The sequence below is a fragment of the Gallus gallus genome, chromosome 6 (assembly GCF_016699485.2).
Source record: "Gallus gallus isolate bGalGal1 chromosome 6, bGalGal1.mat.broiler.GRCg7b, whole genome shotgun sequence".
In the NCBI taxonomy this organism is placed as follows: domain Eukaryota; kingdom Metazoa; phylum Chordata; class Aves; order Galliformes; family Phasianidae; genus Gallus; species Gallus gallus.
In genome coordinates, this window is record NC_052537.1 from 4,916,869 (window position 1) to 4,933,412 (window position 16,544).

At 37.7% G+C, this 16,544-nt stretch overlaps 1 protein-coding gene across 1 annotated transcript in view; it reads right to left on the reverse strand.

Moving 5' to 3' along the window:
* Positions 1-16,544, reverse strand: part of SH2D4B (SH2 domain containing 4B) — a 71,143-nt gene that overhangs the window by 20,468 nt on the left and 34,131 nt on the right. The window contains exons 5-6 of the mRNA XM_001232927.6: positions 15,342-15,552; positions 11,964-12,091 (exon numbers count right to left, since the gene is read on the reverse strand). Coding sequence (XP_001232928.3) covers positions 11,964-12,091; positions 15,342-15,552 — 339 coding nt within the window. The remainder of the gene's footprint in view (positions 1-11,963; positions 12,092-15,341; positions 15,553-16,544) is intronic.

Consider the following 16,544-nt stretch of genomic DNA (forward strand, 5'->3'; position numbering starts at 1 on the left):
CACGCTTACTACTGGAGGAGCCAGACTTACGTTTAAGATCTTTGTTCAGAAGAAAACTTCAACAATTAGCAGTCATTAGAACAGACAAAAATAAATGGGCTCCTCATCACCTGATAGATGGGGAATTGCATCGGTTTTACCTCAGCAAAAACTGAAGTAAATCACTAATGTCAGGAAAAAAAAAAAATCAAATTGGTTATCCATTCATATATTGGAGCTAGTATGAATATTCAAGTTCTCTGATATTTTTAAATATTACTGCATTTTATTTTCAACTTTATAAAGCTATAAATTAATTGGAATTTCAAAGCAAAGGTTTTCTGTTCAGAAGGAATGGCTTTTCATTAAAAACTGACATTCTTTCTAATACTTTAATGGTATTACCAGGCCAAAAGATTCACCACAAAATAAAAGTCACTAACAGCTTCTAATTAATGGTTCTAATTTGAATAAATATTTCCAAATTTCAAGTGTTCCACAAGAAAACCTGCAAGAAGTCTAACCCGGAAAAGAGACTTGATTAATTTTTACATAAATAAGCTTCTATCATTTAAATATGTAGATATATTGACTAAAATAATTCTTACTGTGAAAATAAGTAGGTAAATGAAAGAGCAAGATAACAGCAGAAGGGGGTACAGGATGTATGACTTGTTCATGATAAGTACTAAAGTTCACTCAAGTTAGTTAGGAACAATGCCCCTGCAGAAAGTTGTTTTAGAACTTATATCCTAATAAGCCAGAGTGAGAGGGTCTTAAATGGATAAATTGCTTCTGAGAATGATTCTCCTTTATATCATCCCTGAGTTTTGTATTCCCAAGAATCAACACTGCCACTGTTGTGCTCAAAGCCACGATAATCATAATGTTTATAACATTTCTAGGATATCATATCCACAGGCAAGAAAATACTACAACAGAAGTTGTCCAAGTGCATTTGGTAACTCTACTATACATTTTTTTTGCTCATGCTGACATATGAGTGCAGTGTCACATCTAAAAGTGCTTTCCAGTTTGGTTCAAACACTTGTTCAAGTGATGCAAAATGAATTAAACCCCATCCTCTTTCTGCAGCACAAGAAGAAGAATCAAGATTCAGATACAATACTAATATTATTGGATGACCGCATCACGTAAATGACATTTCTGTACAACATAGTACTAAAGAAGAAATTAAATAATAATATCAAATTTATGTTTTGAAATATACCTGTAACACAAAATCACTTAGAAATGGTTAAAAAGATTTTATACTTGTGTGCAAACACAGACATGCAGACGGCTTTCTCTTTTCTGGGTAACATTCTATCAGAATATTAAGGCTTTTAAATTTTGGTTAAACGAAGCTTCTGCTCACTTGTTGGGTGACATATGTACCTAACCAATAATAAGAGTGTTTGTCAGTATCAATGTTTAACGCTGTGTTTTATGCTCTTTGAAAGGAAAAATGGCTAACGTTTGCACCACCATGAATAGGATCAGATACCTGGGAACCTGAAGAAATGAATTTAAGTCTCTGAAAGGTTTTAATTGTACTCAGAACAGATGATATGGCATCTAGATGAATTTTAGAAAAACAGATGTTTAAAATGGAAGTGAGCTTGCTCATACAAATATAAATCTGAAATACATTATGAAAGCAAGAGAGTAAAAGAATATGGAAAGGAGCAGGGTATCCTCCCGAGCACATTCTACTGGGACAGAAACAGTGCTTGGGAAGCTTCCACACAAGCTGCTGATCAGAAGTGCTTACTATGAAGAAATAGATGTTGAGTCCCAACGTGGCAATGGAGAAGAAAAAAAGGGTTTAAGAGAAATAGTAATACGAACAAACAAAACCCTCTCTGCAGTAAGCATAAATCCAGTACATCTTAAACCCCTAAATTAGTTTAAGTGCTCTACAAAAGATTAATTTCTTGATATGCTCAGAGCAATACATAAAGTAAACCACCAAAGACGGGCTTCATTTCATTGCTCCTTTTCAGATGTGAAAACAACTGTCAACCTGAAACATCTGGATTCCATTGTTAACAGTGTTTTATCATCTTCAGTATAGGTAACATCTTGTCCTCAATATGCTTTGCATGAAGCTGTCAGAAAATATCTTGGGAGTAATTAAGTCACACAGTACTATCTGTATCATTTTATTTTAGTGGTTTAGTTTTCTTCAGATGACTTCTCCTAATTTTGGCACAAATTGAATTTTATCAGCTTGCCTAATCTCCCTTCACTTAACTATAAACATACATTTAACCAAAAGTTCTTCTTTGACAAACAGTGCCAGAAGAAATACTTGAGATGAAAAACTTGTCGATTTGCAAGTACAACAAGAAACACAAGTCAAGGACAGAACATCTATCTAGAAGGATAAACCGTGCAGTCCTTTAAAACAGCACAAGTATTTCACTAGCTCCAAAATAAGCATTACTCACTGGATTCTGGAATACTTTACATAGCACGTCATTTCATAATAGTTAGTTAAAAGATTAAGAAATATAAGTAGGGTATAAAAGAAAGAAGCCTGGATGAGCTTTAAATTAGGAAATGTGATTGTTAGTTCTGTGGGCCCAAGTAATTGGTTTTTGTTTTATTTTTATATCTGTAGCTGAAATAACATTTACAAATACTTAGCTAAAGTGCTTTCCACAAAGGCAATTAATTTGTAGTTCCACCTAAAACAAACATTAAGCTTCACAGTCACTACTATGAAACAGAATGGTAAGATTTCAACATAAGTAAGGACTATTAGATAAACAAAACGTGCTCGTATGTAAAGTAAAAAGCATACCTATCTGTAAATAGGCAAGCATCAACATTTTCTGTAAACAAACATCCTGAATGCTGTAATATAAAATGTGCAGATGTATGAAAAGGTTTTTTAATTTTACCAATTAACTATGGACAGTTGACATTCAGCTTGATCGCGTTCAGAGCCTTCTTACAGAGTCTTCCTGGTATTCTGCTACATTAACTGGCTTTATTTTATGCAGGTATTGATCTGTCATTCAACACACTGAGAATGCATTATGAATACGATTTCATTAATTCAACAGTCTCACTGTAAGAGCATTTGCCCAATGAATAGACACTGAAATGTTTAGAAGTTAATTGAGTAACATAGTAGTAAACAAAATATCACATTACAGCATTGAACAAGCTGCTAATTTACTAGAGCTGCTAATATTTTCCACTGGCCTTTTATACTGATACCAATTTGTATTGATGTACCTATGTCATTTCAATTTTAATTTGCTTTTTTTCTGAGTCTATGAAAGTTTAGATTCTTCACTGCATCCAATAAGAGTCATTAAACTTCCAGTTTGACCTATAAACAAGAGCTGACTTGTTCATTCTGAGTCTGTCCTACATCAGCCCTGGGAAGGCAGCCAGGGCTCACTCAGGTAGGGTCCAGAATGGCATAGTCAACAAGGTGCCGAAAGATCCAGCTTCTCCCTTCCCATGGTAAGTTCCCTTGTACCTTACAATGTAGGTGACAGTTGCTGTACAAACCCAGCATGAAACAACTAACTTCAGGAGGAAGCCAGAGTATTACTACAAATTTGGCCCACAATTTATAGCCAGACAAACTAACACAAACACACTAAAGATGATCTCAGCTGTAGTGACAATTACATAGTTCAATTTTCTCTGCAATCACCAAAACTACTTTACCATATAAGGTAAATAAAAACTTTCCTGAGCCTCTAATGATAATGTTCTTCCTCGTGAATTAGACACAGGAGAAAGGCAGTTGAACACACAAAGACATTTGGCTGTTGACAAAAATACATCTACCACTAAAAAATAATCAATCAAGCCATCTCCTTTCCATAATGAAATGAATAGAGCCAAAAAAACCAGGAAAATTTAAGGAATTTTTTACATGTGCACAAATAGGCACGTACCTATCACATAATGGTTACTAGCAAATGAATATGCCCACGATTGTCTTAAAAAACACATCTCACAAAGTACGTAGAACATATCATAGATGTTTAAGAAGCAGTCAAGACTTCTTATGGAAATCTCAATGACAACTGTAACGGCAAACCACAGTAACAGAAAAGCTCACTCAATATAAGCAAAAGAATTGAAGTCACAGATAACATAGAGCCCGACAACTGAAATTTTACAACCTACCTTATAGCAGAAAACTAAGCAGAAAATATACTGAGTTCTTCGCTTTCGAAGCTTTTTCAACGGTGAAGGAAAATGCTTTTGCCTGATAGTATATTCAATATATGCAGAGTTTAAGAATGCACTTTTCTTTAAAGTAGTACTCAAATCTGAAGTCGATTTACATTTGTGATGGTTCTCCTGATCACATTACTGGACTTAGAAGGGATCTTTCTACATGCTTTTTTAACTAAGCAATCATTAAACTTTTTATTGCTAAAATCAATACCAATTTAAATCATGCTACATTTAGAACATTTTCCATATTCATACTAAAATAACTGTTCCAGATAGATTTCTATAAAGCAATTTGATCGTGTTATTTTCTGTAAGTACTTAAGAAACTGTACTTCAGAAACTACTCTTCTTTTTCTAGCTCAAAGAAAAATAAGTCAGGGAAAAATAATGATAACTTACTTTTCTTGTCACACAATGGACTAGATTTGAGAACTTTAAGCTAATGTGTTAATTACAGTCCTTTCCAGCTGCTTGCAACATTCTCATATTTTGATTTAGTCAATCACTGAAGTAATGTTGGAAGTCAAATGAGAATAATATTTGGATAGTAAAAACTTCATGCCCAAAGAACGGCATGATGATAACCATAATGTGGCTCTTGCAGTGATCCAGACCTGGACAGCCTGTGGGTTCCACCCCAGTTCTCTGTTAAGCCACTAAAAATGGTCACCAAGTAGCCCCATTCCCTACAACTGGAATTAAAGTAAATGAGCTAGCAGCTAGGCTCACAGAACAAGATGAAAACACAAATGTTTTCTTAATTTCTCATGTCAAGTCTGAACTTGAGCCTTCTGTTTTATCTAATTTTCATCAATCTAATAATTTTACTTGACATCATAAGAGGATCTGGACACAGGTTGAGAGTATGCAGAATCCCTTATTGCAACCAGCATCCCACGATCTCAAAGCTTACCTGCTTTTACACCCTGAAAACAACAGCAAGGTTAAGAGTGAAAACAGAAGCAAGCTCTGTTCCACAGTTTATTAACTCTCTAGTACCTCACACTGAAATGTCTATAAATGTTTGCATCTCACTACAAATCCAAAAGGTTTTTCCATCAAGCATAGCAGAATGGATTTACAAAAGCCATGTGCACTCCAGAAAGACAACAGTGACAGCATTAACAGCAATGGCAGAACGTTCTGTGGAATTCTATATAATTTAAACTTCCATATCATGGATTAAGGTCTATTGTGTGTTATACTTCAGGTGCTAATCCTGGATGCAGTAGTAAGGTACGATACAGTCATCGACAATATGCTAATCAGTGTGTTCATATGTTGAGCTCTTTTGGAGTTTTACCTCATAAAGATTCACAAGATGGTTATTTGACAGCCCCATTCACTGAAAGACAAGATAGCAGAAGGAAGAGCTGACTTTTCTGAAATTGAAGAGGGAAGAGAAGGAGTTGTCGTTCCCTTAACTTTTGCAGGGTAAGAGTGAACTTGTGTTTCCCACTCTCCACCTCATTCTGCCTCCATGCCAGAATCATATTGAGAAACTGCACATAAAGATTTAGTTGCCAAAAGACTCAGAGAAATCTCTTTGCTTTGTTTTTGTATCATCTCCTACTGTTTATCTCCTGCGGTGAGAGCACTTTAAGTGTCACAATCTGCTTCTAACTGGTTGATCTATAGTTAAGACTAACCAGCAACATAATTTTGTGCAGGTGCATGCTTCCCCTCCCCGGCATGACTCCTCAACATACCTGCTGATACCCTGTTTGAGAGAGGTAGGTTTGCTTAGCAGGAAAATAGCATGGTTTCAAAAGAGCTATCCAACTGATAACTTGTAATCCTTTGCCTACAGGCGGGATCAATAGCACTGTGGCTTCAGTACTTGGCGTAGTAAGACAGGAGGATCATCTGTAAGGATCATCATTCAGTAAGAAGGTCATCTGCTGAGCAATCAGGAAAACTTTCTGACCTTGAGTCTAAAGATATTTGCTGTACTTTAAAGAGAAAATACTGCAGGTAAAATAATAAATATTACTTAGTCTAGCGTATGCTGAAGAAGGCTAAGTGGATGCCTGTAAAATAGAATGTATGTTGGTGTAACTCCGCAGGCAAAGAAACAAGGGCTGCAGGCACAGCTGACAATCAGTTAGATATAGACTAATAATTGGTAGGATATCTGTAATTTGTCCAGCACTAACAAGGTTCTACCCAGAACACATGTGCTCTGCTAGAAAAGGTGACGTGCCATTTGAGAAATACCCAGATCCAGTATTTAAAGATATGTAGCATGAGCTGAATATCTTATGCTGGTAAGGACTGACATTTAAGTGCACTCTGTGTGTGGATGAAATAATTAACTAATACACACATGACTGACTGAGAAAGGAGAATACATGATCCATTCTCTAGGGAACAGACTACAATACATGTAAAAGGGAAGCACAGCTCAGATTCAGGGAGTTGGTCAGACAAACAAGGTCTTCTGCATTCACTTTTGTCATAATATGTGATCACCATAATTTCTTCCAGTTGTAGAATACACAACCTTTGTAGGTAGAAGGGCATTCTGCATGAGCATACTCATCCTCATTTTCTTTAAAGTGCATACATTTTAGGTCCTTATATATGCTTTTCAGATTTTTTTTTTCCCAAATAATCTATGCTCTCCCTTGTTTGTTTTTTATATAAATATTTCTTTCATTTCCATACATAAACAGCAGAGTTATCAGCTCAGGAACATCCTGCATCAATGAACAAGGTACTGATGCCATCTATCTAGACTTCAGCAAGGCACAGTACCCCACAACATCCTTCTCTCCCAATTGGAAAGATACGGATTTGACGGGTAGAATGTTCACTGGACAAAGAACAGGCTGCAGGATCAAGTCCAGAGAGTGGTGGTCAATGGATAAATGTCTGGATGGAGATCAGTGGTGTCCCTCACAGGTCAGTGCTGGGACCGATACTCTTTAATATCTTCATCAGTGACACGGACAGTTGGGTTGAGTGCACCCTTCACAAGTTTGCTTATGACATCAAGCTGAGGGGGTGGTTGACACACCAGAGGGGCAGGATGCCTTTCAGAGGAACACAGACAGGCTTGAACAGTGGGCCCAGGTGAACCTCATGAGGCTCAACAAACCCAAATGCAAGGTAAGGGACGTGGATTGAAGCAACCCTCACTACCAATAGAAGCTGGGGTATGAAAGGACTGAGCGCAGAGCAGTCAAAAAAGACCTGGGGATACTGATGTCTGGGAAGCTGAACATGAGTGAGCAGTGTGATATTGCAGCCCAGAAAGCCAACAGTATCCTGGGCCGCATCGAAAGATGTATGACCAGCAGGTCTACGGAGGTGATCCTTCTCCTCTACTCTGTGCAGGTGAGGGCTCACCTTAAGTACTGGAGTACATATGTGGAGTTCTCTGTACAAAAGGGACATGGACCTGTTGGAGTGCGTCTAGAAGATGGCCACAAAAATGATGGAACACCTCTCCAACAAGGACAGGCTAACAGAGCTGGGGCTGTTCAGCCTGGAGAAAAGACGACTGTGAGGTGACCTGATAATGGCCTTTCAATATCTAAAGGGGAGCTATAGGAAGGAAGCAGACAGACACCTTAGCAGGGCCTGTGGTGATAGAACAAGGGGAAATGGATACAAGATAAGAGAGTGTAGATTTAGGCTAGATACAAGATAAAGGTCTTATACAGTGAGGGTGGGGAGGCACTAGAACAGGTTGCCCAGAGATGTGGTTGATACCCCATCCCTGAAGACTTTCAAGGCGAGGCTGGATTGAGCCCTGGACAACCTGATCTAGTTCTGCACGTTCCTGTTCAATGCAGGGGAGTTGGACTAGGTGACCTTTAAATGTCCCTTCTAACTCTAAGGATTGTATGATTATACAATCTCTCCTTTTTGCTTTATGTAATGTGATGTTACGTACAGTCTGAATTAAATAGCTATAGTAATAGAGAAAAAGTAACCACCTACAGTCCAGTTCAATAAGGCGACACAACACAGAGCACTAATGTAAAATTACAGGCAAATACACTAAGCCATCACTGTGGCCTACTAAATGAAATCATAAATGCTCATGCTCTAATAGAAGCACACAGAGAAGAAAATCTTTAAAAGTGTTTTAAATAGAGGGGGCAACAAGTCTCCAGAATGTAAATCAATTTCTTTTTGAATAGCAAAATATTTTTCCATTAAGCGATTAATAAACTCACCCAGAAGTAAGCTCTATGAAAAAGCCAGAGCAGATTCAAAGAACTTTCTGGCAGAAGCTTAAACTTGAAAAGACATGCTTAGAAAAAGAAAAAACAAAAACAAAAACAAAAACCCACCGTATTTTTTGATCTTTGAGCAGGCATGGCACCTGATCAGTTTGTATTAGTCAAACTGTTAAGTCCTAAAACCTGTTTCCACTCCTATGGTCATTTGTGATTTATAGTCTCACATTTTTAGCGCCTACAATATCTCCTTAGTGAAATTGCCTTTCTCTATTTCATCTACATCTTTAGAACATAGCTTCCAGTTAACAAGCAGTCGAGAAGGACAAGGTATTGTAAAGGAATAAGAAAACTAATTTCACATTAGCAATTAGCCTATTCACATTAATTATTCATTTACCTCATTCTACAATTTCCCTGCTGCTCTTCTGTGCTTCCTTTCTCCTTGCCACATGCTACAGCTCACATTACCTCACTTTGATACTTTGCTCCCTTCCTAGTGGAGCCATGAGTCTAAAACATTTATTTTGTTTGCTAATAACCTGTCTATGTAGACACTTTGGAACTGTAATGGCACTAGAAATACAATTCCAAAGCCTTCAAAAGAATCAACACAGTAAAACAATCATTATGAGCTAAGTAGAGTGATTTGGTATACGAAGGATCATCTCAGAAAACAGCAAAACATCTATTATTTCTTAAGGAAGAAGCTGAAAACTAAATTAAAGCCGATTAAGTATTTGGATTTTCGTCACAATTTATGAATCTGACTTGACTTCATAATCCATAAACATAACATAAACACTTGACTTAATGATCCATCAACATCCATAATCAAATGCAGGAACCTATTGTAGGATCTAAACACAACTCCAAATACTGTTTTGTCTTGGAAAAACACTATCAGAAAAGCAGTAGATGTTTGGTAGTGAACTGTTCTGGATATATCAAAAACAGGGCCCCATCTCCCAAAAAGTGAATAGGTTATCATGACTCTAATAATAATGTTTAAACCCACCCATATAGAGCCCTGCAAGGACAAACTTCTTGCACAGTGTTCCAACACATAAAACCTGTACATGCAGGCTATAAACATTGACACTATATAATTATATAAAATAAATTGCAATTACAGTATGACTATTATTTAAAGGCTATGGAGCAAAACCGGAGTGACCCTGTCATCAGTCCTTCAAATGCTAGGCAGATTTTCCAGCCTGACTTGCCTCATTCAGGGCATAGCCAACTCTTTATTATCCAACAGAGGGCTCTTTCTCATCCTGCGTAACAACTGGCATATGAACATCATTAATCTCTGTGTCTGAATTGAGCAGTGGTGAAAAGCACAAGACTAACAGCCTTGGAGACTTACGTTCTCTGTTTAAGCACAGAATAGGGTCAATATGGATGACAGATAAGTATACCTTCTTACTCATGCCTAACAGTATGCCTCTATCTGTTCTCTAATGTAAAGTTACACAGTGGGAACATAATTTGGTGACCAAACTTGTTCCAGATCTGTTCGTGGTAAGACTTCCAGAAAACGTGACAGCAAATCCTAAAAACATTTGTGGAAATATCTACTTGGAATAGGAATGATGACTACAGGCAACCTGTGCGTTCCTTCAACCAGATGACAATAACCATCAGCTTGCATTGACCTGGTATCTTACCCCAGCACTCATAAGCCACAAAGTTTACAGATATTCTGAACTGCAGCCTTTGAACTATTCTTTCAACCTTAAGGCAAGCAGAAGTGCGACAATGCCATATCAAGTGCTTAGCAAACATACACGAAGCCACATCACAGACAGGCAATGTGCAAATTCCTCATTTTGTCATCTGATAATATGCTCAGTATACATCTGAGAGATCCCACTCATATTGTGGATAAATAACATCAACAGTAGTAAGACATTAGTATCAAGTAAAGCTGAGGAAATATTTAGAAATCAGCCACTCCCCAGACAAAAATAACTCTTGTATGTCCTGAATGAGAAATAACCAAATGCTGAACAGAATATGTGACAGCTAAATGTCCTACATTTCTGAAGTTTCTTCCAAAAACAATGGCTGGCAAACCAGTGGGAACAGGAAAAAATAGAACATGATTAAACAGATTTCAAGCAAAAGAGGAAGGCTAAAGGACAAAGGAAAAGCAGAGCAAACAAATCATACAATCACAGAATATCCTGAGTTGGAAGGGACCCGCAAGGATCATTGAGTCCAACCCCTGCCTCCACACAGGACCACCAAAAGATCAAACCCTATGTCAGAGAGCACTGTCCAAATTCTCCTTAAACTCCGGCAGCTTGGGGCTGTGATGGCTGCCCTCAGAGCCTGACCACCCTCTCAGTGAATACCATTTTCCTAAAACCCAACCTGATCCTCTCCTAATGCAGCTTAACACCATTCCCTCATGTCCTGTCACTGGTCAACAGAGAGAAGAAATCAGCACCTCATCATATTAATATAACCCAAGCTAAAGATAGAACAACAAAGGCATTTTCTGTTTTATTAATTGTCTTTCTTAAATTTAGCCTAACACAAACAACCCAAGTCTTCATCTCTATATGAGTAGAAAATAACAGACATTTACAGTGCAATTTCAAGATAGCAAATAAGCTAGTGATTCATCTTGAATAAAAAGCTGAAGGACCTGACAGTCAAGGCTGATAATAGATAAGAGTCTATTGACCTCAGCAAAACCATGTAATTCTGTACCTAACTAATGCACTTCTTCAATAATGCTGTAATAGATATCTTAATGCACTGCATTCAAGGTCTTAATGTGAGCAGAACAGTATCCTCCCATTTTATGGTCCAAAACTGGGATATAAGAAAATAAAGAAGTTCTTCAATGATGTTTTTAGAGACTCTTGAGGTTTTAAGAACCTGTCGTCATAATATTAACAATATTAAATACTAGGCAGCAGTTCTTTCCATACAAACACCCACTTATCCAAGCTATTATTACATTATTGCTTCTTTGGCTCAAGTAGTTAGCCATAATTCTGGCTTTGCAGAAAGGCTTTCACTTGTATTGCCAATTCCTTATGCAAGACAGACACGTTCTCCTGTATTCTCCAAGCCATTCAGAAAAAAATTAAGACATATCAATATTCTTTGTTTGCAAAACAAAGAGAAATAAAAAGATACCATGGTATACAAAGTGCAACAGGTGTTAGACACATAGGAGTTCAAATCTTCCTTGCAAATCAGGTCAAGAAAAGACTTAACATGAGATGTTCACATAACATACCACTACAGTATTTGCCACTTGATCTTGGTCTGTTCTTCCTGCTTGGCTCGCCACATTACAGCAAGCTTTTTTTTTTTTTTTTTAAATCAAAATACTCCTGAAAAACATTAGCTATTTGAGTCACAAGTACATCTACTTAATCAGAAAAACAAAATAGGTAAAGCACATGCTAAGAAAAAGAATGACAAAAATAACGCTTCACATGCACCAGGCTTCACAATGTCATTAGATGCTCCTTTCTGAAAGGAAAGGCTGGAAAGATTTGCTTCCTGAATGTACAGCTCTATTAGATGGGAAAGTAATGATCAGTGTATTACCATGAAACCACTGAGCAATCCTGTTGGTGTTCCTCTCAAACCCAGCACGTCGAGGGACCTGCTCTTCTTTGAACCAGCGAATGATGACTTCTCTTGAAAAGGGTCGAGAAGGACGTTCCCAGATTTTACTACATTAAAAGGCAAGAGAGCAGTCATGTAGGGAATGAGCAGTGTAAGAAAGCAAGGGTCAATATAATTCAAAATCTCCTTTGTATGTATTTTAAAACACACACCTAAAAATACAGCACGTTTAGTGTAATTGCTGTTCAGTGCAGAGCACTGAACCATTTAAACATCTTTTTATTTGTTCAAATTCTTTTGAGCTTCTATTAAAAAAGATGTTTTCATTCTACACTTGTAACAGAATTTTAAGTAATTTCTTCAGCAAAGAACTACAACTGAAAAAACAATTTATACCAAAGATGCCAAGGGCATTTCAGGCAGCCCTTGTATTCCACCTAACTTTTACAAGTTTTTTTTTTTTCTGCTTACAATATATTTCTTTGCACTGGCAAGAAATTCTAGACCAGAATCACCTATAATAGTTTGTTTACCTAAAGCATTGAGCATGAGAGACAAAGTGTTTGATTTAAGCTCTTAGGCTGCCTTCACGCTCTGGATGTGCCAGCTTTCCTTACAACTTTCTAAGCATTTCAGATTATATTAGCTACTGAAAGGCAAGCCAGGTAAAATACGTGGGAAACACCCAGCAATCCTGAACGAGGACTGAGAGTACCTCTACAGTATCAAAATGAAGTGTGATTGCATTCCAGTCAAGCACACAGTCTCATTTACCCTGGTAACATAAACAGAAGGGAGGTTATACTTCGGATTTCTGTTTGAAATTCCATGGAATTCTGTGTGCTCAAATTGCTTATTTAAGTTATCAAATCTTGAATCTGGTGCAAGTATGTCTAATAGTAGTATAACAACACTTTCATTTGGCAAGACAGACACACTCTTCATAGGGACTGGTACGGTAGCTGGCTACATACTTCTCACTTTCTTACCCCACCTGCCACAAACTTCCATTTAACACGGGGTATTTCCAGACAGTGTAACGAAGAATTAGTTTAAAAAAAATCAGAACAGCAGCTCAGAAGGCACTAAACATTAAATTGACATGTGAGATAATTCAGAACCCTCAAAACAAGCCAAAAACATTAAGGTTCAGTAATTCATGTCAGTAAAGTTCTCTTTTAAAAGGAATAAGAGGAAAAAGATGGATGATGTCCGCTTGATGATACTGAAAGTTAATAAAAGTAGTGATCATGTTTGTTAACATGGAGTGATGAAGCCCACAGTGAAACTAATAGGAATTGCTAAATTACATCAACATGTAGGTAGATCTGACCAATATTCATAATCAAATTGGAAGATGTAAACACATGAGTGAGTGGAAAAAGTGAAGATTCAGCGATGGATATGCAGTTATTGAAATAAACAAAAAACCTACGTATGTTTCTTATTTCTGTTTTTTATTATATTTCTTCTATAAAGAAACAAGAAACCTTTCGACTTCCAAAGCCCTTCAATCCATTCCCATTTCTCAACTCATTTTGCTCTACTTCTATTTAGTTGTGAAAGACTTGTGAAATTCATTCCTTTTTGCCCAGAGCCAAATCTCAAAATAACTATCTGTCATTTTCTGTAGTGTTAGTGTTGTCAAGCATGTTCATACATGGCAGCAAGAGAGAAACACAGCCACAAAAGTATAAGTAAAATATAAACACAGTATGCAAAAGGAAAAAACCTGGATAAGCAGGCAGGAGAAGGTAAAACTGCAGAAGCTATGGTTCACACAGTAAAACTAGAGGTATGAAACTGAACCTGCATTCCCTAGAGGCTGAAGGTCTGCCTCAGACCAGCTGTAAGTAACCATGTACTGTACATCTCCCCTTGAATTCCCACCTCACAAGAGAAGGGAAATTTTAGATACCCACATTCTTTCTTCATCATATTTACATTAAGTATAGAAAGTTGATCTATATACATTTACTTACATGCTGTATCACAGTACATGTTTAAAGCATAGCTTATAATAGATAAGCAGTATTGAACATGAACTGTGTAACAATCAGAACATAGCTCAGCTTTTTTTTCAACTCCTTTTTCAAAACATTCATATCCGCTACTACCAAATCCATAGAATGGCCTGGGTTGAAAATGACCACAACAATCACCTAGTTACAACCCCCCTCCTGCGTGCAGGGTCGCCAACCACCAGACCAGGCTGCCCAGAGCCACATCCAGCCTGGCCTTGAATGCCTCCAGGGATGGGGCATCCACAGCCTCCTTGGGCAAATTCTACAGAAATCAGCAGCTCAGAACTTACTATTACAAGTTAAGGAACATTTCTTTTAACATACATAATTTTCACTGGTGTTTATAGTACTCCATTTCAAAGAAAACTTTTATTTAAGTAGTTCAGAAAAATGATGACAGCTCTGACAAGTTGATTTGATAGTAATTTTAAATATTCTGCTATCTCTCAGTCAGTGATTCCATTTCAAACTGCTTTTGCTGCTATTGTCACAGGTTTTCTGATACAACACAACACAGAAAAGAACTTGCTTGTCAAAGCAGAACAGATTTCCACACAAGAGGGGACTCCTCCCTGGTGCAACACAAATTGGTAAAGCAAAGTTTGATCTAATGTCACTTCTAGCATTTAATGCTACCACTCTGACAGAATTCACATTGTTATTATCATCACAGGAACCTAATTAATGACAGAAGATGCATTCAGGAAAACAGTGACTAATCAACTTTCTAGCACTTATATGCTGAATTCTTTTCATGATTCTCCCTGAATGGTTGGATGAAAGATTAATGAACAGACAACACCAAAAACATTTGATTTTGCCTAGAGAAAACTCTCAGAAACTCAGGAGTATGACAGCTGTCCATAACATCCTATAAGGATTGTGTAGCTCTGGGCAGCCTGGTCTGGTGGTTGGCAATCCTGCACATGGCAGGGGGGTGGAAACTAGATGGTCATTGTGGTTCTTTTCGACCCAGGCCATTCTGTGATTCTATGACCCATTAAGAAGCAGACAGTTTCAGGATTGAGGATTAAGACTCGCCTAAGAGTTTGTCCATTTGACTTTCTCCATATCAGAGCCTTGCCTACTAATCTAATCATGATTCTGATGGGCCCATCTCTCAGAGTTGGCTCTCACAAGTCTGCCTAAAAATTATTTAGTTGGCATTAAGTATTAAGCCGTTTCCATCCTAAAAACACTCTTGCTCTGGTCGTAGTGAAAGAACAAGACTGTGAGAACATAAAAAAAACTGAGCTTGTTAAGACAGGTAGGCATTTAAAAGGGAACAGTTCAACAGAAAGCGCATTTTCAAGTTACGCTTGTACAAACTAACCTGGATGCCACAGAGTGAGACAGCAAAGGACTCTCACTGCTGCTGTTCAGTTTTGTCTCCTGATCGTTATTCAGGCCGGTTCCCTGGAACAAATTACTCAGATCAGCCACTCTGCCCTTCTGGATGGCCCGCAAGGATTGCCGCCGGTATTCGTCCCGCGCTCTGCGTGCTTTGTGGCTCCTTTCCTCATCCGCAGCTTTGGAGCGGCGCACTGAGTCAACGAAGGAGAGGGGTTGGGAGGAGAAGCTTTTGAAATACATACTGACATTTGCCCTTACTTACATCGTTATTACTCACGTGACCTGATTTTAAGAACACACAAATTACAGTGCGCTATCAATGAGAAAACTAAGCTGATAACCTCCCTGATGCTTCAAATACAGGCCCAACAGTAGAGGAAGCGTGCCAAATTTGTGCTATCAATGCCTTGATCGCTACAGGCAATAACTGAGCCTCCACAGACTGTGATTACATCTGATGCTTGCACTGGATATAATAAGAGAAATACTGCTGCAGGACATCTTTTCCACTAGTGGTTTGTCAAGTTTTACATTTCAAGAGAGAATATTAATTATTGCTTGAGCAGCTATGCACATAACTAGAACTGCAGGAGGTTTTCCCAAAATGTACCATTGTGAGCTTTAGTATTTAGATTGCTCTTTTTTTTTTTCATGCTGCTTTCTTTCTACAAGTGGATGCTATCATCATCACAGTGTTTAAAATCATAAACACGTCCATTTTAAAAACTCCAGTCTAAAAATTCTTTCAGGAATAACAGAGAAATGAATAGCCAATGTAAAGGGTATTGGATGCTATGGATGGTGTTATCTCCTACTTCAATCTCTGAAATTGTATATAAAGACCCAAAGTCTGGTCTGGCACATCTGATGGACACAATGATCCTTATGGGAAGATCCCATCTCAGGATATTCTATCATTCTAATACACACCTATCATTGGCACTGACCCGGTACACATAAATGAATCAAACTAATTTCCATAGCCTGAAATGATGGCACTGCGGCTTTGGCCACTGCAGATCACACATGTTTCACTAAAGCTTCTTTATTTGAAAAACAGTATATTAACAATCCCCTTGTCAAACTGGTGTGACTTAAATGCACTACGAATATGCAAATATTTGTCATTTATCTGCTCTTTCTTGGTGCCTCAAGCCCCATTTCGATGATTTTTTCAGACATA